Source organism: Mastigoproctus giganteus, chromosome 5 (genome assembly GCF_048544385.1).
Source record: "Mastigoproctus giganteus isolate SK-2022 chromosome 5, ASM4854438v1, whole genome shotgun sequence".
NCBI lineage: Eukaryota > Metazoa > Arthropoda > Arachnida > Uropygi > Thelyphonidae > Mastigoproctus > Mastigoproctus giganteus.
The window spans coordinates 118,408,489-118,431,866 of record NC_143579.1 but is presented as its reverse complement, the minus strand read 5'-3'; the positions used below and the strand labels follow the sequence as shown (position 1 = coordinate 118,431,866).

Below are 23,378 nucleotides of genomic sequence, written 5' to 3'. Positions count from 1 at the left end.
CCTGTTGGAGTATATCTTGACCAACTTCTTTGGCCAACACTATATGAATCAAAGACTAATGAACCTAGGCTTACTGGGATTTGCCTTTGAGAAATAGTACATAAATGGAAAACTTTGATCTGATCAAAGTTGAGGAAAATAAAAATATGTCTAAATCTGTAGTTGTACTTAAATGATTTGCTAATCTTTCAATCATATTGACTGATTAAATTTACAAGTTCCACGTAATTTCCACAATTTTTGGAAACATCAGATTCAGAATGACCACGAAATGACAATTCTGATAACCTAGGAATATAACTGCATATATCTACTGTGCCTCCGTAGCCAGGTGGGCAGGAGTGGCAGTGCGTAGTACGCTTCTTGATTAGACCGGGGTTCGAGCCCGTGACCACCAAATACGGAGGATGCGGAAAGGTCGGGAATGACCACCGCAAATCCCCGGAGCAATATGGCCTTAGTTGCTAATGCTCCTAAAAACCAAATAACAAACAAACACATATCTACAAAAGATAGTCTGCAAAGACAGACTATCTTTTGCCAACCTTTTTATTATGCTGCTGTATACGAAATAATTTTTGTTCATCCAATTTCAGTTCTATGTGAACATTACCAAATGATTTCAGATAAATCCACGATCGTGTGTGCAAGCCATTATGTAAATTTTTTAAATTACTATAATTCTTTTTCATTCAAAACTTTTTTTTGAAGGAAATAGCAAGAACAGCAGAACAGCTTATCTAATTTTGCACTTCTAGTCAACCATGTTTCCCCCCCCCCCATATATGCTACTCTGAAAGTGACAAACAAAATTCTCACCTTCAGTAAGCAAATTTGGTATTGGCCCCATTTATTACTATTGCTTTTTTTTTTTTTTTTTTTCCCCTCTTTAAATTCTCTTTGAAAAACTATTATTCAGAAGTTCTGGGACAATAAACACTTCAGTCGTTGTGGGTTATGTAATCAAATTCATATTTATTAAAACATCCTTGTCTATTTGACCAAAGCACAACATACCATCATAAAAGCCATTGTAAAGAAAGATATCTAATAACAGCATGACATGGCCAGTATTCTGCTGTGTATATGTGACGTCATCATGCAGCTGACAGTTCTTTTCTATGTACATGAGTCATGCTAAAATTTTTCAGCTTTTTTGAGGTTTGCAGAGGGAAATTTTAGCTTTCCAAAACCTCAAGAAGGGAATTTTTGTATATTTCTTAGTAAGACATATACAAAAATAAATAACGGTAAGAAATTCTTACTTTTATTATTTGAAAAGGGGCTTAAAATATTGAATATTGTTTTTAACAAACAATTTGAATTTAAATAGCAAGTTAAATTTTTTTGCTATTAAAAACACATGAATAAAAATTTAAGTAGTGCAACAGCTTAGCATTACTGGTCATGTAGTGCATGACTTGCATTCCCGGAATGTATGCCACTGTAATCCAGCATAAAAAAAAATAAAAATCACAAAGAAATACTGCTTGCTAGATTGAAAATGGCCACACATCTTGTGCATTATCACATCTTAGCTAACGAAAATATTTCTCCTGTGCTCAATGCAAAGTTCAGCTTTCAGTAAAACACATTCTTTTGGTATGCCCTTAATTCAGAAATTCCAGATTGCTATGCTTCCAGAGTTTATGTAATAATCAGAATGCACCTACTAGCCTTCAACAGATATTAGGTTACTATGCAAATTTAGAACTGTAATTCCATTCAGTAAATCCAATTTGATAAACAAATCTAACAAAATATGAGTTACATTGAGAAATCTAGAAAGACACATCATGCATGGCCTTTAATGCCGTTGAATTGTAAAACCCTTAAGCAGCAGAAACAACTGGTTTGCCTTTTGTGCTGAATAAATCACGTGTAGATGTTAAAAATGGACTAAATATTTGTATATATATCCACAAATTTTCAGTTAATGATGTGGTAGTGGACAATGCCCTTGGACAATGGTGCACAATCTTCATTAGTATCCAGAGAATTAATGGGATAAAGGATATTCTAGCTGTTTGCTGTGACATTATACCTCTGGATACATATGTCAGTTTATAGAATTAATAAAGAAAAAGTTGGCTACATATAAGCCATCTAAATTTTTAATTGTGCTCTATAATGTTTTCACTTCTTGTGAAGTATTATTCGTAGGATAATCCTGTGAAAACAGACATGGCAGGATTCCTTCTGAATTCTAAGGAGAAGACTATTCAAGTGTAAAGAAAATGTTGAGATATGGTCCTGAATGTAAATAGTTTTTATACTATTAGTTCTGACAAGTTCAGAGAGGAAGGAAGAGGATGTAGATTGTTTTCTACATCAGCATGTACAGTAAAATGGGACCAGAAATGTCAATCAAGTAAAGAGTGTTAACTCAGAGTAAAAGACTTGATTCAACTAAGGCACTAATTAAGAGTTGCAGAGAGAGAATGCTATAAGTATAGAATTATAGCTGTAACAGATCCTCAGATTGCAAGATTTGGATAAGAATATGCTCCATAAAATATATCTGAAGGATGATGAAAAACATTCACTGGTGTTCATCTTACCGTGATAGATGCAATGTATTCAACTGTTGGCAATGTTTTGCTTGACTCACCAAACTCTTTTAACAAGGGGTAGAATTTTTTTCAGCCTGGTCTGTACTTGTTAACAGAAGGGACTGCTTCTACAGGGACGATATACACTTAAATAGAAAGGGTGCAAGAATATTTGCCGATGCTATCGAGGCAGTGTTAGGTGGGTCGGAAAACTGTTAGCTTGGGGGGATATAGGGACTAATAGATTAACAGTAGCCACTGGCAGAGGTGAAAGTGGTTCTTGCACTGCTTCTATTGGAATGAGCAGAAGCCTGGAAAACAAGATGCAGGATATTTCAGAGACTGCTGGGAGTCATTGCGGCACAAGTAAACACATGGGTTGTGTTAGGGCAGCTAAGAAAAAGAACAGGTGCATGTATACTTGCGTGTACACCAATGCTAGGAGTTTGGTAAATAAATTTGATGTATTGCTCAAAGCATCAAAGGCGGATATTGTTGAGATATCAGAGACGTGGTGTCACACAGATATAAGGAATGCAGAACTGGAATTTGGGAAGTACAATGTGTACAGAAAGGATAGACAGGATAGGAAGGATTATGCTATTAGTTAAGAAACACATAAAATCCAAGGAATTGAAGCCAGTGGACATCGCTGGACAGTGCAGTGTCAAGTCAGTTTGGTGTGACATAAGCATTGGGAAATCAAAATTGAGAGTAGGAGTGTGCTTATAGGCCTACTGACTCTGATGAGTATAATAAGAAACTGTACAGGGAAATAGAGTGGGCCAGTAAATCAGAGAGTCTTATAATGGGAAAATTTTAATTTCCCAGATATTGACTGGAATTTGTGGGTTTGTCACTCACACACTAGGCTTTTGTGGATTTGTTGGATGATTGTTTTCTACATCAGCATGTTCGGGAGGCAACTAGAAGGAGTAATACTCTTGATTTGATTATCGGTAGTGATTCTTCATGCATTAAGAATTTGCTGATAGAGGAACCACTAGGTGGCAGTGATCAGTGTGCTGAAGTGGGATTTACTCAAAGAGGTAACTACCATTAGGGGTAAAGGGAAGGGTTATTGCTTTCGTAAAGGCGACTAAGATGGTCTGAGACAGTATTTAAATTCTATACAGTGGGACCAACTGATGATGTTACCAACAGCAAATTCAAAATGGGAACCATTCAAAGAACTTATCTTGGAAGCTACTAGGCTCTACATACCAACTAAGAAATATTGTTCAAGGTTTAGGCCTAAATGGATGTCAGATGAACTAATGAGACATATGGCAGAGAAGAAAAATGCTTGGGATACATATAAATTAACATGTGACACAGAAGCCTATGATAGATATAAGTTGATCTGTAACCAAGTTACAAAAGGAGATTAGGCAGGCGAAGGCAGATTACGAGAAATCTTTGGCAAGGGATGCAAAGAGTTCTTTACTTATGTAAACTCTAGAAAGAAGGGGATGAATCAGATTGGTCCACTTGATATCGATGGTTCAACTGTTGATGATCCTGCTCAGGTAGCTAACAAACTAAATGAATATTTTGCGTCGACATTCACTCACAGGTTTATAATTACTTGTGTCAGCCTTTGATCCTCCTTTGTGAATTGGGGTCACATTTGCACATCTCCAGTCCATGGGTACTTCCCCTGAGTCCAAGGAAGCTCTCATAATTATGGCTAAGGGCTTGCTTACTTCCTTTGCTGCCTCTTTTAATATAACTGAATAGATCCCATCCACCCCAGGTGCCTTTCTTGTGTTAATCTTCAACAATTTCTCCTCCACTTTACTCTCAGTTATTACAAGATTATCTAGCTTACTGCCAGAGGTGTATTCAACTCTGACAGTAAGCTAGATAATCTTGTAATAACTGAGAGTAAAGTGGAGGAGAAATTGTTGAAGATTAACACAAGAAAGGCACCTGGGGTGGATGGGATCTATTCAGTTATATTAAAGGAGGCAGCAAATCAAGTAAGCAAACCCTTAGCCATAATTATGAGAGCTTCCTTGGACTCAGGGGAAGTACCCATGGACTGGAGATGTGCAAATGTGACCCCAATTCACAAAGGAGGATCAAAGGCTGACACAAGTAATTATAAACCTGTGAGTTTAACTTCTGTTCCAGGAAAATTAATGGAGGCACTGGTTAAAGAAGCACTGCAGGATCATCTAGACAAGACTTCAGTTATAGCTCGGATACAGCATGGTCTTGTTAAGGGGAAGTCTTGCCTGACCAATTTGATTGGATACTATGATGCAGTCACAAAAGAACTGGATGCAGGGAATAACTTTGATATTATATACTTGGATCTCAGAAAGGCTTTTGATACTGTTGCACATGGAAGACTGCTGCACAAATCGGAGCAGTGTGGCATTGGAGGCAAATTGCTGCTATGGATAAAGGGGTGGTTGAGGGGGAGAAGAGAAAGAGTGGTAATCAATGGACACTGCTCATCGTGGATTGTTATTAGTGGAATCCCTCAGGGATCAGTGTTGGGTCCTTTATTGTTTTCTGTATTTATAAATAATATTTATGATGGTATATCAAGCTTAATGTCCAAGTTTGCAGATGATACAAAGGTTGGCAGGGTTGTTAAGGACACTACTGATGCTATGCTGCTGCAACAGGATCTGGAAGGGTTGAGCAGATGGGCTGAGAGGTGGCAAATGAAGTTTAACATTGACAAATGTAAAGTACTACATATGGGAAACAGCAACCCCAGAGCAACGTATCAACTCTGTGGTACTACACTGACAGTGGTAGAGAATGAAAAGGACCTGAGGTAATTGTGCAGGCAGATATGAAGTTCTCTGAGCAGTGCAGACGGGCTGCAAGGGTAGCTCATGGTGTCTTATCAACGATATACAGGAATTTTTCTAGCAGGGATAAGGAGGTGATTATTCCCTTGTATAAAGCAATGGTCAGGCCACACCTTGAGTACTGTATACAGGTCTGGAGGCCTCATTTCAAGAAGGATGTAGAGCTGCTGTACAGAGAAGGGCAACAGGATTAGTAAATGGAACAAAGGGTTGTTCTTACGAAGAAAGGCTTAAGTTTTGCAAATTACAGTGTTTGGAGACTAGGCACCGGCGATGTGATCTGATAGAGTTGTATAATGCCTTGAATGGTTTGAGCATGCTCAATGCTGATGGGATTCTGCCTCTTGCTCAGAATAATCACCTGAGAGGGCATAAATTCAAATTGAGGAAAGACAGAAGTAGGATAGATTGTGCGGAAATTTGCCTTTAGCCAGCGAGCGGGTAGTTGGTTAGTGGAACAGACTTCCATCCCTTGTTGTGGAAGTTGATATCCTAAATAAATTTAAGGCTCAACTGGACAGGTATTTCGAAGGAACAGAGGGATGAAGTGGAAGTTTTTGTTTTTTTTTCTGGCTTATGCTGCATAAGCTTGCATCATATGCCTCTACTAATGCTAATACTAACTACTTGTTTAAGAGAGGAATTCTCTAATTATCTTTTGTAAAGAAAGCCTTAAACTATCTTCCTTTTATATATATAAAATTTAATTGCTTTATTTTTTACATGATTGTTGAAACATTTTGTTTCATAAATGATCACATAATGATGAAACCTTGAATCTGGCAGAGTAAGAGGAAAATTTTAATCGAAGTTAGATTCACATGTTTTATCACATCACATATTTAGTAAGAGTCATTCTGATAACAGAAACGGCATTACATATTAGCCATAAATTAAATATGAAACTCTTAACAGTTTAAACTTTGTATTTGTTTGACTTTTGTTGTTATGCTCAAACTGTCCAAATCATTTAACATGTAATTTTAATGATCAGAATTTTGTTTTTACTTTCTGTGATATTGGAATTTCTTCCTCCCCTCCCCTTTTATATTAATCTTCCAGTATTGGAACATAACTACAAAAATTTCATGCACAAATCACTTTCTGCTTGATACAGAGAGAATAATCTGCAGTTTATTTGTGTACTAAAAAAGAAACTGAAAAAAGAGAATCCTCCTCCACCCTTTGGAAACAAATGAACCATCAAATCCAAAAAAAATGGACTGTTTCATACAGTTGAACCATTGACACTTCAATAGAAATATTGACGTTGAACTTCTGATTTTTCCAGTTCAGATTAATTTATTTCTGCCTTCAGGAGACATACCTCAGGGCATAAGGCAATCATACAGAATTACACAACATAACATAAGGTGTGTGTTATATCCATCCTTGTATATACCCTTGTCTACAAGATTAGCTACCTCAAAGCAAAATTAGCTGTTTTAAGCAAGATTTTCTCCCTTAATATATACTTTTTAAGTAAGCTAACATCTATTATGATGATTAGATATTCATTGTTCAACTATCCCCTCTCCCATTCTGCCTATCAGGTGAATTGAATGGCCTGAACTGAAAATCTGAGCATCTGTGTCTCTGGAGAAACAGAGACACAGATGCAGACTATAGAAAAATAATAATAGTGAATTATTAGTTAAATTATAATGTCATTATTACCTTGAATGCTGCCAACACAAAGCATACAAACTTTATTAGCAATAACATTTTCAGTATTTTCTTTAGCATTAATAATTCACAGTAATGGTTGTTCTGCTCTAACAAGAGTTCAGAGTCAAGATGCATCCATCAAAATTATTTGACAGCTGAAAATACATTAAAATGTATCTTGATAAATAATATCATTTTTATAACTTGTATTTGTTTGTTGACAGTTAAATAAACTTTGTTTATTCAACTCAAAAAAGAAAGGAAATAAAAACAAAGTTATCAGATCATTTGCATTTTAGTCATTTTTTCCTCTGTCCACTTTCTCCACTGTTTTATTTCTTTAAGGTATGGACACCAAAGAATATACTTTATGCATAAAACTTACATCAGACTATCATTATGACATTAAGGCTGAAATATCAGTGATGTGATAAAGTAAGCAAATAGTAAAATGTGAATTTTAATTATATATATGTACTTAACTTATTTATACATTATTATTTTTTAAATTATGGTACTACTTGGGAGCATCAGGTTTGCAGTGACCCCAACCAACCTGCTAGTTATACAGGGTGTCTCAAAAATATTGGTACAAACGTTAAGGTTCGGGTAGGTGACATCTAAAGGAATGTGAATCGCATAGGAACCCATAACAGGAAACGTCACTGTAAGTCGGTACACGGTGCCGTTCATCAGTTCGGGAGAGGGAACATTTCTGGTTTACTCATTCAAGCAGTAGTCGCCGCACGAAGAGCATGCATCGATATACGAACTGTGAGCTGGCAGATATGCACCTAGTGTATGGATTAGCAGAGGGGCCCACACGGTGTGCGCCCCCATGCGGCACAACATCGCTTCGCAATAAATGTGTGGGTAAGTATGGTCAGTGACTGCTTAGTCGGCCCATACCTGTTACCATCCCGCATGAAACTCCGCTAAATATCGGATCTTTCTTGAACAAGTTCTACCATGGTTACTTGACGACGTTCCAGAAAATGTGAGACGCGACATTTGGTTTCAACATGATGGGGTGCCTGCCCATTATGGAAGGTGTGTTCGTGACCATTTGAACAGGCATTTTGGGCGTTGATGGATTGGCCGTGGTGGACCCGTTGCCTGGCCCCCCCATGCTCACCTGATTTATCGAGCCTTGATTTCTTTCTGTGGGAGCCCTCAAATCTATCGTGTATGAATCGCTTGTGGAGATAGAAATGGATCTCGTGGCAAGACTCATCAGCAGCGCAGATGAGTCTCACCACGAGAGACTCGTCTGCGCTGCTGCTGCTACGGTCACAGAAACTCCAGGTGTGTTCGACCGTGTCTGCCAATCCATTCTGCATCGGTGTCACGCATGCATCGCATCTCATGGTGGAACCTTCGAGCATCTGTTGTAACATCATGAAATGCATCCATCTCGTACTCCATTGTTAATATTATGTCAAATAAATGTTTGCCACTAATTACTGTCTTGTGTCATTTCTGCTTCTTGTGCCTCTGCTACTATTTTCCCGTGATGTTTCCGGTTATGGGTTCCTATGTGATTCACATTCCTTTAGATGTTACCTACCTCCCCTAAACATTTGTACCAATATTTTTGAGACACCCTGTATATAAATCTAGCCCTGGTATGGATAGCCTTATATATAAAAATATATAACAAATTAATGTAATTTTAAAGAAAGCTGGATAAATTGAAGAAAATTAGCAAAAGTTAGTGAAAATTAACATTCTTCCTCATAGCCAAACCTCTGCTACTTCCTTAGGGGCTTTGAGCAGACATATAGCCATACTAGAGGAATGTATTATACATACATACCCATTTCTGTAATCTCTATACCAGTTTTGCTAGGTTAATTACTTGGTGGATAATTTGGAATTATAAGAGTAATCTTATTGAATTTATGTACTTAATTTTAAATAAACAGGGTGGTTTATGTATATTACAGCAAACTGATAGGAGATTCAGAGCCCTACAGGTATGAAACATTGAAATATAATTGTATCTCAGCTCCATATCCTGTGGTGATCAGTCTGAAAATGTTCAATTTTCCCACTACTTTAGGTTTGTGTGTGTGTGTGTGTGTGTGTGGTACTATTTTTTTGCGCAGACGTACCAGGTTTTATCTATGGCATGATAGTTAACCTTCCCATAGGCAAAGTCTCATGCTTTGCATTCCTGAGTGGGCTGGAGTTGATTGTAATTTAAAACTTGGTGAGATTGTATATTTTTGCTTGTATTATTGTGGGAAGCAGATACAATATGATATCAAATTAAGCTAAAAATGATAGAAATAAATGGAAATAATTGACATGGTAGTTATTAAAATAAAATGATAGATATTAAAATTAAATATGTTATCCGTAGGGTGTGGAATGGCAACGCTTTTCTAAGGCATGACAACCCTGTATGGGTCCTTGGGGATAACTATTTACAAATATATACAGCCTCTTTCGTTGTGAATATTAACCCTGTGGTTCTGCGTTTGTAAATAAATCTCTATTTAATGGAAATGCAATATACCTGTATGGTGATGATGACCTGTGTATTTACATTCATGGTGTTAATAACTCTGCTGGTGGGGATTTTGTTTTTGGACATCCAGGTATTGTCAAGCCACACCTATGCGCAATTAACCTGGGTTTCAAATGGAGGCCAATTTATAGCTCTAATTAGTGTTTATGTTCCATGGAAAAGATTTTTTCCACATAACTCCAGGTTAATTGCGCATAGGTGTGGCTCGACACTTATCCGCATGGTACCTGGATGTCCAAAAACAAAATCCCCACTAGCAGAGTTACACAGGTCATCATCACCATACAGGTATATTGCATTTCCACTAAATCGAGATTTATTCACAAACACAGAACCACAGAGTTAATATTCACCATGAAAGAGGCTGTATATATATTTGTAAATATTTATCCCCAAGGGCACATACAGGGCTGTCATGCCTCTGAAAAGTGTTGCCAGTCCACACCCTATGGATAACATGTTTAACTTTAATATCTATTATTTTATTTTAATAACTGCCATGTCAGTTATTTCCATCATTTTTAGCTTGATTTGATATCATATTGTATCTGCTTCCCACAATAATACAAGCAAAAATATACAATCAACTCCAGCCCACACTCAGGAATGCAAAGCATGAGATTTTGCCTACGGCAAGGTTAACTATCACGCCATGGATAAAACCTGGTTTGTCTGTGCAATAAATAGTACCACACACACATAAAACCTAAATTAGCGGGAAAATTGAACATATTCAGACTGACCACCACAGGACATGGAGGTGAGATACAATGTTATTTCAATCTGTTACATACCCATAGGGCTTTGAATCTCCTATCACAGTTTGCTGTAATATATGTAATCCACCCTGTTTATTTAAAATTACGTACATATATTCAATAAGATTACTCTATAATTCCAAATTATCCACCAAGTAATTAACCTAGCAAAACTGGTATAGAGATTACAGAAACAGGTATGTATAATGCATTTCTCTAGTATGGCTATATGTCTGCTCAAAGCCCCTAAGGAAGTAGCAGAGGTATGGCCATGAGGAAGAATGTTCATTTTCACTAACTTTTGCTAATTTTCTCCAACTTTCTTTAAAATTACATTAATTTTTTATATGTATCATTGTTATATATAAGGCTATCCATACCAGGGCTAGCTTTATATATAACTAGCGGGTTGGTCGGGGTCACAACAAACCTGATGCTCCGAAGTAGTACCATAATTTAAAAATAAGTTAAGTACATGTATAACCCATGCATGTATAATGTCTAATTGTCCCCAGACAATAGCATTAATGTAGAAGCCAATACCTTCATTTAACATTTAAATCTAAATGTCATTTTAAATATTTCCAATATATATATATATATACACAGTCGATTCCGGTTAACTGGGACACATCAGGACAGATTACTTTGCCCCAATTAAGCGAAATTTTAATGAGCTGAAAAGCACATTCTAACGGAGGCAAAAAAGGTATGAATAAAATAAAGGGAATGTGGTATTTAAAGAAAGCACACTGTATTTAAGTTATATTGGTACAAACATTTATTTAAAAATAACTAAAGCTAAAAGCAAACAAAATGTACATGTGTAAAATGAAGATACAGTACAGAATAATGTCCATGTCAAGCAAAGGTTACACATTACTTAAGGGTTCTTACTTTGAAAAAATTATGAAGTGTACCCTGACGTGTTCTCTTTATGGACTGCAATTAAACAAAGTCGGCGCAGGTATCTAATGCTGATAAAGGACTGGCTTCATTGCTTTCCTGCATGAAATAACATCTCAATTCAGCGATACATTTCCTGGCATCCTGGTTAGTCACTCGCTTACGTATATCATCGTCATCATTTTCTTGGTCTTTTGGTGTCAGTGTTTTGCTGCAATTTGTTCAATAATCGTTTCCTCATAATCTTCATTTTCATCGTGGCATTGAAGGTTATCGTCAATCGTTAAAAATTCTTCACAATTTTGGACCTGTTGCAGTTCCAAAGCCATTTCATTTTCTGTACAGCTTATCGCATCTGAATCACAATTAGTCATGAAACCACATTTTAGCAAAACAATTCCAAATTGTTTTGCTGGTTATTACTCACCAACTATCGGCGATAAATTGTACAGCTTTTTAACATTGAAACTTTTGCACTAACCTCTATTGATTTCAAAGATGATGTCAGCAGATTTTCCTCAATTGCTTCAAGGATGTGATTAACCAGCTTTCCGCAATAATACGTTTTAAAATTTTTTATAATTCCCACGTCCATAGGCTGTATCAGGGATGTGGTGTTAGGGGGTAAAAATTCCAGTTCAATATTTTTATACCAGCTACATTAGAGTGTGCAGTGCAGTTGTCCAATATCAACAGAATTTTTCTGGCCTTCCGTTGCAGTTCCGCATCCCAGTTCATTAGCCATTGCGTAAAAATATATATGGTCATCCATGCCTTCTTATTGGCATAATAAGAAACTGACAAACTGCCTATTGTAAGCCCCTTGAAACAACGAGGTTTGGCACTTTTACCAATAACCAAAAGTTTGAGTTTATCATTTCCTGACATGTTTGAGCAGTACAACACTGTTACATGATCCATTGCTTTCTTTGAACCAGACAGTGTTATGTGTTGATAGCTGAGGGAACCATTCGGCGTAGCACGATAATATAGACCTGTTTCATCGGCATTGTAAATGTCATCCCCACTAAATTTTTTAAGCAACTCTGGCAGTTTTTCACATTTCCATTGCTCAGCACTCGTAGCATCAGCACTGTCCTTCTCGCCATGTGTTTTTTTTTTTTTTTTTTTTTGTAACTAATGTCATGTCTACACTTTCATCGAGACAATCAACCATCCATCGCTTTGAAATTTACGTGACCTAGCTTTTTGGCCAACTCTTGACTTGTTTTTTAGCATAGGGCCGCTTACAAGCATTCCTCGTTAGATACAGTGGAAAACCACTGATTCAAAGCATCTTCGATGTCTGGATCTTTGCTTTCCCTCTTTGGCTTATGAGATGTTTTCTTTAAATCCACATGCAAATGTCCACTCCTCTCTAAGTTTTTCTTGTTGCTGTAGCAGTCGTGAAATTGTAGATTTTGGCACCTTTATTATCTCCGCTAGCTGATGATGACTGATGTTAGGAGGTTGACTTTTTATCTTGTAAGAATATCGATTTTTTTCTGAAAGTGACAAATCTTTACGTGGCATCTTCACAGGGGTCTTAAATGTACTGAAAAAAAGGGGAGGGGGAAACCAAAATCAGTGCACTGTTTGGTACAGTTTTTAATCTATTCTAACTGACAAGATGTACACATATGTACCTAGTGTGATCGTAAACAACTGCAAGCAAAATTTCTTCAGAATCCGATTACCACAACACAGAACAAATGTAAAACAACCACTGTACAGCACGGCTTCGCAATAACTGATTCCGCTGCTGCCCACATGATCTCTTTGTTACGAACCATCTAAATTAGTTTGTTCAATAAAAAAATTGAGTTTATACTCCGGCATGACAACCAAGTCAGTAGAGTTTACAATAAATCGCCAATACAAATATTTATCGTATTTAGTAGTCGCGGGCTTGAACCCCGGTCCACTCAAAGAACGCGTGCTATGCACTCTCGCTCCTGACCACTGGGCTACGTCAGGCCTAATAAACTATATTTAGATGTTTGTGCGCGCCATCTAAATATAGTTTATTGTTCAATCAAGACCTTCATTGCCCCAATTAAGCGGCAAGTTGCCCCAAATAAGCGGAACAAATTCAGGCTAAATATTTGTTTTGTTTCTATTCTTCATAATTTGCTCCAAATAAGCAGCTGCCCCGATTAACCGGTGGCCCAATTAACCGGAATGCACTGTGTATATTGGAAACACACACAGTGTTTCAAAAATGATGATCAATAATTTTAAAGGCGAAAAGTACAAACTAAAATAAGCAAAAAAGTGTCCTGGTGAACATCATCGAGCCGCAAATGATCCGTTTGAGATAATGCACATTTTCTGTTAAGATCTGCCACTGACTATGGGAATACTAGTTTAGCAAAAAGCTGTGAATCCTTTGCTAAGGGTGGTTTTATTAAACATAAGATAATACATTTTTAATTTTTGGTTTCAACACCACAGGATTTTACAGATGTTCTTTCTAACACCTTTTCCTCAACATCAGGTGTTATGCTTCTGGGCCTACTTGCTCATACTCCATGTGCGAAGCACCCATGTTCTCTAAAGCGTTGATGTACCCTGATCAATGTGCACCTGTTTGGCTGCCTTTGGCGGGGAAATGCTTCTTGGTACAAACGTGCAGCCTCTAGTGCACTGTCATTGGCTTTACCATACATTGTGCATGTCCACGTACTCTTCATCACTGTAACCTCTTTCCATGTTGACTATCCTTTGACAAGTACTAGTATGCCTGCTACGTCTCAGAGCATTGAGAGAGGGGAAACGTTGAGAATGAGCATAACTTAACCTAACCTAACTTAAACAAGTCAGTGGTGGATCCCAACTAGAAATGTGCAATATCTCAAAAATGATTCACTTAAGGACCCATGTTTGTAGGCTTTTTTTTTTGCATATTTTAGTCTGTACAATTCACCTTTAAATTATTGACCATCACTTTTGAAACACTGTGTATGTGTGTCTGTGTATAAACTCTTAGCAAATCATTATTATGCATTTTCAGGTCACCAGTCATGGGGTATTGCTTGGTGGATTAATGAAAAACTTATTCCAGAAATTACTGTGGTGAGAGGAATAAATTATACATTTATTGTAGAAGGAGGTGATGACCCGACCAATTCAGCTAATTACCACCCCTTTTACATCACAAATAATGATGAAGGTGGAGGAGGCCAGTTTCTTGGTGAGCTTGGATCAGAGGTAAGGAAAGAAAAATATACAAAAAAAAAAAAATTTTTTTTATATGAAACTACAAAGATCAGTTTCTAGTTCATTTGAACTGAAATTTCAAAATTACTATCCTCTAATAAAAAATCTGTTGGTGACAGTGACAGTCAGTAATAATATTGTCCTTCCTCATGGGTGCCTGTGTAGGCACACATCAGATAAACAAATTGACAGAGTTAAGCATAATTAGTAGTTCAAGGCTGTTCACATTACAATATTTTAAAATGTAGTGTATCAAAATGGACACGGTCTTTTTTTTTTTGTCATAAAACCATAAACAATAAAGTAGTGAGTCAAGAAACATATCTTATTTCTAGATCTCAGAAAACTGTAATAAGTTTAATTAGTATAACTATAAAAGAGCTGGACATAAAATTCATTTATCTATATTAAAATTCAATACAGCAAAAACTAAATGATAATATGTAAAATATTTTAACAAAAGTACAAACAGTGAGTAAAGAACGACTGTTCTCCACTTACCATTTGCATATTTTGTTGAACAGTAATTACAATAAAATGCTCTAGCATGATTGTTTGACAAGTTCACTACCCAAACACAAACTTGTGTCAAAACAAACTGCAATTTTTATAACTCAATACAAATATTGATCCATTGAATTTCAGTCAATAAATGAGCTCTCTAAAAGGAAAAGCACATGAAATGAACAACTGAGTGATATCAGCACACTGGCACTATAAAAGGTATATACTTGGTTCATGGTTTCATGTGTTCTTTGCTTATGTTGAAGTTATTTTAGCTAGTTCACTATTTTCGGTTGCTGAATTTTAATATTTAGTTTTTTAAAAACAAACCATCGTGTGTGTGTGTGTGTGCACATGCTGATAGAATTTTATGTAAAAAGTGTGTTCGCATAAAATTTTACGCTAAAGATTTGTTATAATGGATCCACAGCCTGGGATCCATTATAATATGCCAAAATGACACATTTTTAACAACCCTTAGCATGTATAATGCAGGTGTCACAAAACTCTGTTGCCGCAGTAAAATTTAATATCAATCTTACTTAGTGAAGTCTATTTTGTGATCTTTTACATGCTTGGTTATCTCTGTAAGCTATGAGCTGTTCTGAAGTGTTTGCACTTTGTTTTCAGTTTCACAGAAGCAGCATACAATAATATTTGAATTTTCTCTTATTTGGTGTAGACTGACATTCTTACTACTAAGTAAATTACTGAAAAAAGTGACACTTTACACAAAGCTGCACTAAATCTCATAAAAAAAAACTAACTGCTGTTTTATTTTTAAATTGGAAAAAACTGTCAGGATTTAATGTAAACTGTCATTTCTCGGTTTGAGAATGACTTGTGGCAAGCCCACTTACTAAGCAGTATAATATGAACTGTATTATTAATAAATGTCATATTATACTGCTTACTATAATTAGAATCAGATATGAAGTTATCTGATTCTAATTAGCAGTGCAGATAGACTGCCAGGACAACTGAAGGGGTTTTGTCAATGATATACAGGAACTTTGCTATCAGGGACAAAGTGATTATCCCTTTGTACAAGACCATGGTTAGGCTGCCTCTTGAGTACTGTATACAGGTCTAGAGGCTTCATTTTAGGAATGGGTGCAGAAAAGGGAAAACGAGAAGGGAATAAAAGGGTGCTCTTACCAAAAAAAGAGCTATAGTTCTGTAAATTTCAGCATCTGGAGCCTAGGTGCCTGCAGGAGGTCTTCCATCTGTTGTGGAAGTGGGTAGTTTAAATAAATTCAAGGAGGAACTAAAATTCTTGGAGGAGATAGAAAATTTTTTTGGCTGATGACTCTAAAAGGTTGCTTGCTTGCATCATTTGCCACTTCTAATACTAAGATCCATGTTAGATAGAGTGATACTTTTGACTATCTAAATATATGTTGATTTACCTGAATGGTGTTTGTACATTGTAATCAAATTGGGTTTCATCCCTGCTTAGTGCAACCGTTGTTACACATCCGGGATAAATATTCAAATTTATTGTATATGTCTTTATGATTATATGTTATATTTTTTGTTTGTTATTGTCATTTATAATTACTGAATAATTAAAATTTAAAAATAAATTTACTAGGTTATTTTAGTATACAATTCATATTTAAGTAAGAGAAATTCTGAGTTTTACAGCTTGTATTTTAAAATAAACTATAAGAAACGTTTTTCAAAGAAAACAGTTGCTGAAAGTTTGTTTGCCAGCAGAAGATAAAAACGATAACAGATATTTGCACAACACTGAAAGTGAAAATCTTATAGTTTAAATATTGAAAAACGAGTCTTGTTCAGTGACTTCCATGCTACAAATAAATTCTACTACACTACAAAATGGTATGCTATATGTAAAAATTAGATCAGTTCCTCATATCAGCAGTTTTTTGTTTTTTTTAGTTTATTTCTGATAATATTTTCAACATGATTTTCATGTCTATCATATTAAAGTTCGTTATCAAATGAACTCCAAAGCAGAGTTCAAATCGTCACTGTAAAAGTAAGGATGGCTGATTGCAGAGCCAATTTCATTTACTCCATGAAATGTAATAGAAATCACTCTAACTAGTAAATTTCAAAAATTCCAGGTGGTTATAAAATAAGTTTCCTATTCAGGAGTGTCAAAACAGTTAGAGATAGCGCTTTGAAAAAAAAATTAGTTCAAATTTCCACGGCAGTAGAGAAATTGGCACTGTAAACATGAGATGGAATACTTAACTTAGGATTAGATTTTAATTTCAGAACTTAGAAATTAGTGATATTGTTCTATGTGCTTTCCTTCACTTGACATTCTGAAAACAGAGGAGTGCGTGTGACACACTTCCACGTAGCATCTCATTGGGGATGTTGGTTAAATGGTGTTTAATGCTTGCTTTCAAATCGACAAGTGTCTGTATGCTGCCACGGTAAACTCTGTCTTTCAGGTATCCTCATAGACAGAAATCACAGGGATTGAGATTTGGTGATCAGGCTGGCCAGAACTGCAGAAAGTCTTTAGAAATGATGCAATCATTTCTGAATGTTGAACAGAGCAATTCCTGCACTTGTCGACCAAAATGGGGAGGGGCACCATGTTGCATGAACACTACAGCCTTTCTTGCAGAGCGGGATAATGTGATCTCTTAGAAGAGCACAATACTGTGCACAAGTTACACCTTGCAGGGCCATGAGATGTGGACTCTTCAAAGAAAAAAGGTCCGATTATAAATCGGCTGTGAATCCACACCATACTGTAATGTATGGAGACATTGTAGTGGTCTTGCATGCACAGCAGATTGACGAGAAGTTCCCCATATTCGGCAATTTTGTGCAATTTACAGCCTCATGAAGAGTGAAATGTGCCTCATTTGAGTCCATGTATCATCAAGTTCCATATGAGCCAGAAATCGTAGAGCAGAATCCATTCAGTGTTGCTGATCGCAAGACTTTAGCTCTTGCACTACATGAATCGTATAGGAACCAGCATAAAATTTTTCAAAGAACTTCACGCACAGTAGACTAAGGAAGGTTCAAGTCTCTTGACACACCTCTGGCACTGCTGACTGGTACTGTTTCACATTCTGACCATTGCAACCACCACTTCATCCACTACCTCCGTTCTGATATGTGGTCGTCCCCTGCCTAGAATTACATCTAACTCCCCAGTTGCTTCAGATTTCTTTATTTTCAAAGCCCCACTGACAGCAATGGTCCTTTACACAAACCTTTAAGTTTCTGATATTCACTTTGTGCTGCATTATTGTTACTATTATTTTGGTAGAACAGGTTTACTAAAAGAGCACATTCCTTTTTTGTAAGAGCCATGGTTATTGAAAGCTGCATTGGCCTTTCTGTTTTTATCTAACAGGATGTCATTTGCATAAGCAGTGTGTCTTGAAGTAAATGACAACTTTTGCATATGTGCAGTGCCGTTTTTCCCCTGGTGGCAGAAATTTGAACTATTTTTTCTTCTTCTACAAATCGCTTCCCCATACTCTAAATGACATACCCACCAGTTTTCACAGCACTAACTCTAACCGTTTTGACTAGGAAAATCTATTTTATTACCACCCAATATAAGCTCAAACCTTATGTGGAGTTAAGCTCTGATTTGGTGATCAGGAATAAATGAATTCCTTACATTTTAACTAAGTTCAGTTGCACAGGCGTGTCATAGATTGTGGTTTGGCTAAATACAAAAGAAAAACTGTGCACTGCCATGGCTACACGTAGAATGCATAGGCAGTGAGCACATCATGACAGTTCAGACTTTGCCGCAGCACTGTTTGTTTTCTCTTCATGTATTTAGCCATGATTTAAGTTCTCATATAATCCTTAGGTTCCCTGCGTACTAATTTTAAATTTCATATCCTTTTCTTTCATTTTTTTATTACCATGTAAGAATTTTTTGCAAATTGTGAAAAGGAAAACATGATTTCTTTACTTTTTAAAGAAAATGGTTTTTTTTTGTTTTTTTTAATCTAAATAGTAGTTTGTGTACTTGCTTTGTAAATAAAATGGGCAAGACTCAGAGGTGAAGAAAATAAAAGAATATTAACACAAAGTGACAGTTCATGTAGATGCATAAGAACATAAGATTTCTTGAAATAAATTCTAGGTCTTTGGTCTAAAGTGAAGAGTTGTGGGTTTTCTTTTTTGCATTGCACAGACATTTCCCTTTTCAAAGACCAACAGTGTCATTTACATGGCACCTTTCCTGTTCCAAAAAAAAAAAAAAAAACTTACTGGACACTTTTTTTTTTTTTTTTGGAAAAGGAAAGTGTCCAGTAAGTTTTTTTTTTTTTTTTTTAAATCACACAGTGAATTTTTATGAGTAGGAAAATATTATATTTTAACACATTAACTGATAAGAGATGTGACAACAGTGTCTCCCCTTCGTGCTTTTGCTGTGTCTTGAGACTGGTACACCCATGTCACACACTGTTAAATTTGATAGAGCTCAGCGAGATGCAAATGTTTCCTCATTCTGCATTGCATCATACAGATATTTCAAGCAAGAGGGCTGCGTAATGTGATCCCATATATGATTTTTATGTTTCCTTCATTATATTTCTGGATGGAAAACTTATGACAGTTCTGAAAAATACAGTAAAGCATAATACTTCACTAAATGTGAATTATTAAATTAATTATTAAAATTTAATTATTTTTTATAAATTATTAAAATTTATAAAAATTCTTATGCACAACTACCGTATTTGATGGCATATACGACACAATTTTTTTCCGAAAAAATGCCTTTAAAAATCGCCCTGCATCCTATATGCAGAAGTGAGCCTTCCCTTATTGGCATAGAGGCAAGCTGGTAGGTTGTATTTCACCATTTGGTCAGAATATTTTCATTTTTGGAATCAGTTCCAAGAAGTTTCAAAAGCCAGGGAATACAGGAAAAGCCTTAGAAGGTAATGCAAGCTTCAAGATTCTTCTCCAGGTTTCCAATAGTTCGCCGATCCTTTAAAAAGGTGGAACGACCAGTAGGCCAGTTAGTTCTGTATGGTCTTTCATGATGTTGAGTGTGTCTCCATGTACAGTAGTGTACTTTAATTGTGTGTGAAGTGACTATAATCACGACAATGAATTGTAATCATTGTGGGTGACTGAAATAAAATAAAGAACAGCGCAGACCAGCTTTGGCCTGCTGTGCTTATGGCACAAAACCACTACCATTTTTGACATTAAAAACGTTTTTACTGGAGTTATTCCAAAAATTTTGTAATGAAAAACCATCATGTGAAAAGCATTATGAAAACTTATCCACTTTTTTTTTTTTTTTTTTTTTTTGAAGATAAATTAAAAAGTACAAAAATCCTTTGGACCAAATTTAATGAAATTTTGCAGAGCTTCATCTTAGCTCTATACTAGAAGAAAAGCTTTCAAACTTTTGAAAATTTCAGCAGTTTTTCCAGGATAGTGGAAAATATGGACATGTGATCAAGGAAATTCTCACATAATAAAAGCTGGTCCTGGTGGTGTCTGAAGGAAACCATCTCTTCTCATTTGGGACCAGTTCAGAGCCCATAGAACTGAAGTCATTAAAAAGAGGGTGAGGGAATTGAATACACAGGTAGTTGTCATTCCTGGTGGACTGGCAAGCCAATTGCAGCCTTTGGATGTGTCCATAAACAAGCCATTTAAGCAAAATATGAGAGAACAGTAGAACAAATGGATGGAAGAACCCGATCATGACCACAGGAAGAGAACAGGCCCACCAAAAAACTTTTTTCCCTTAATTTTCCTTTCTAAAATGGGGGTGCATCCTATATGCTGTCAAATATGGTAAATACTCAAATTAGTATTGCATTTGTGTAAACTTTTACATTAAAATTTTTTTAAATAATAGTGTTAGCTCGCCAAAATCTTTGTACAAAAAATCCTTTGTCTACATATTACTACTCCTTTGGTTTATATCTGTCACCTGACAGGTGGAATAAGATAGGGCACTCTGAGGTAGGACTTATAGCTCCCACTGGCCATTCTATCAAAAGGATGATTCAAGTAAGCACCTTACTTGAATGTTTTTCTTTATAAGTAAAGAATTACTATTTATTCAGCACCATGCAACTTCACGTATTCATTTCAAATGGAGAAATAAGTAGTATAAATGTAAACAAATAGTATGTCACAGACATGCAGTATATCTCTCGTGGCCAGAAGTGAGATTTTTTAAAATTAGGCCTCGCGACATGTGGATTGCATCTTACAGAAAAAAAAAGTACAAAAATTTGATTTCATTTTTCCTCATGAGTTAGGTATACAGATTAGGCACTATAATAAAAATTAAAATTGACATCAGTTCTGAAAGACTTTTTTCTACCGTTCTTTTATGTATTACTTCTGGGAAGAAACCATTGAAACATCCAGAGTAATCAGCATCATGCTGATGTTTCAACCTTCCCTGAACCTCCTTTCCATCCTGATAAAATTGTTCCCTGTATTTGTTGCAGAACAGCTCCAATGTTTTTAGGGAAATGGTCCAGATGTAAACGAAAGAGACAAAAGTTTCAAACTCATGTTACAATCCAACTGTTTAAGTTGATTGAGATTCTTGTTATTTTGTAAAAAATTGTTAACATCCTTAAAGAGTCCATTCTTCTTTTCAAAAGCTTTCATTGTTCTTTCAAAGTGCTTGTCATCCTTATGTTAGGACCCACAAAAAAAATTCCATTCTTTAAGTTTTGTTTCTTATGGTTGGTTGGCATAAGTTTATCTGCACAAGGGTAACTTAGGCCAAAATATGCCTATTCCTGTGTTTGGATAGATGCTGGAAATTTCCTTTATTTGAGATTAGAAATATTCATATAGTCTGGTTTGTTTGAGATAGGTGAAGAGCTCATCTAGATTAGCATTGTTTCCCAACAGGTAGGTTAGTGATAAGGGTTCCATGCATTTGAATCAGAGAGCAGAAGATAGTATTTCCAATGTGAGAATAAAATTAACAGTCTAAGAGGATATGTCGAACTGTCAGTTGTGTTAAACACTGAGCACATATAGGAGGGTCATTGCCCATAAGCAGGAACAGGTAGGTCAGGTGTGTGTGTGTGTGTGTGTGTGCACCCTATGCACAATCTTGCAAAAATTACCTCTTCATGTCTGTTTTTCTTGAAGCTAGATTTCCATAGTTGTGGTTCATGTTTAATTTCAAATAATTTGTTCATCTGTGTCTTCCAAAAGTTTAACCACTGGTCTCTACAGATATGTCAGATCTCGTAAGATGCTGGGCTGCGTGGTCTGCTGTTTCATCACAGCATGTTCCAGGACATGCTGTGATGCCAGCATGTCCTGGAATCCAACAGAAGCTTACAGCACGATTCTTATTCTGCAAATGATTTAGACGAGACTGAATATCTTTTGTTATGGGGTGTCGGGTTGAGAATTTATTACTTATTGCAGACAGCGCACTCGTGGAGTCTCAAAACCAGTATTAAACTACTCGCGTTGAGATGGATATTGATGTTGTCTGTAGCTAGCTGGATTGCATACAGGTCTGCAGTATAACTGCTACATCATTCAGAAGAGATACAGATACTATGAATGAGGAAAAGGCTGCTGCAGCATCCACAGCGGCATATGATTTTGAGCCATTAGTATATATTATGCAGCTCCGCACATTGCAAGAAGCATAACCTGCAGCAGTTGTTTGATGTTACAGTTTTCCAAAGACTTTTTCCCCCATGGTTCATGTTGGAAATAGGTGTCACAGTTAGTTAGGTATGTGGACCAGGGCAGATCAGGTATTTTGGTTTCTTTAAGCGTGTTTTCAAAATGTAAATTCCAACAGTGCATCAACTCTTAAAGAGTAATGCCAGATGGTTTTTAATTTCAGTGGGTTTATTGTTGTAGAATGTTATCCATTCAGGATTGAAAAGTAGCAGTTGATTGAGAAGGCTTTTAATTCTAGCTGCATAGATGAGGAGTAATATTTCCCTTTGGAGGTGCAGTGTTGGTTTGTTTGCCTCGATATTAGCATTAGCAGAGGCATACGATGCAAGAAAGCAAGCCTATGCTTTCTTTTTTTCTTGGCATCAGCCAGAAAAAAAAAAAAAAAAAAAAAAAAAAAATCCACTCCCATTTCACCCCTCCATTCGATCCAATTATCTGTCTAGCTCAGCCTTAAATTTATTTAGGCAATCAACTTCCACAACAAAGGATGGAAATTGTTCCAACTACCCGCTGGCTAAAGGCAAACTTCCGCACATCTATCCTACATCTCTTTCCTCAATTTGAATTTATGCCCTCTCAGGTAATTATTCTGAGGAAGAGAAAGAATCCCATCGAAATTGAGCATGCTCAAACCATTCAAGGCTTTATACACCTCTATCAGATCACCTCACCAGTGCCTAGTCTCCAGACACTGTAATTTGCAAAAAATAAGCCTTTCTTCGTAAGAACAAGCCTTTGTTCC

At 36.3% G+C, this 23,378-nt stretch overlaps 1 protein-coding gene across 1 annotated transcript in view; it reads left to right on the top strand.

Annotated features, from left to right (window-relative positions):
- Window positions 1-23,378, top strand: part of LOC150085660 (protein Skeletor, isoforms B/C-like) — a 356,943-nt gene that overhangs the window by 307,957 nt on the left and 25,608 nt on the right. The window contains exon 10 of the mRNA XM_090373427.1: window positions 14,262-14,458. Coding sequence (XP_090229553.1) covers window positions 14,262-14,458 — 197 coding nt within the window. The remainder of the gene's footprint in view (window positions 1-14,261; window positions 14,459-23,378) is intronic.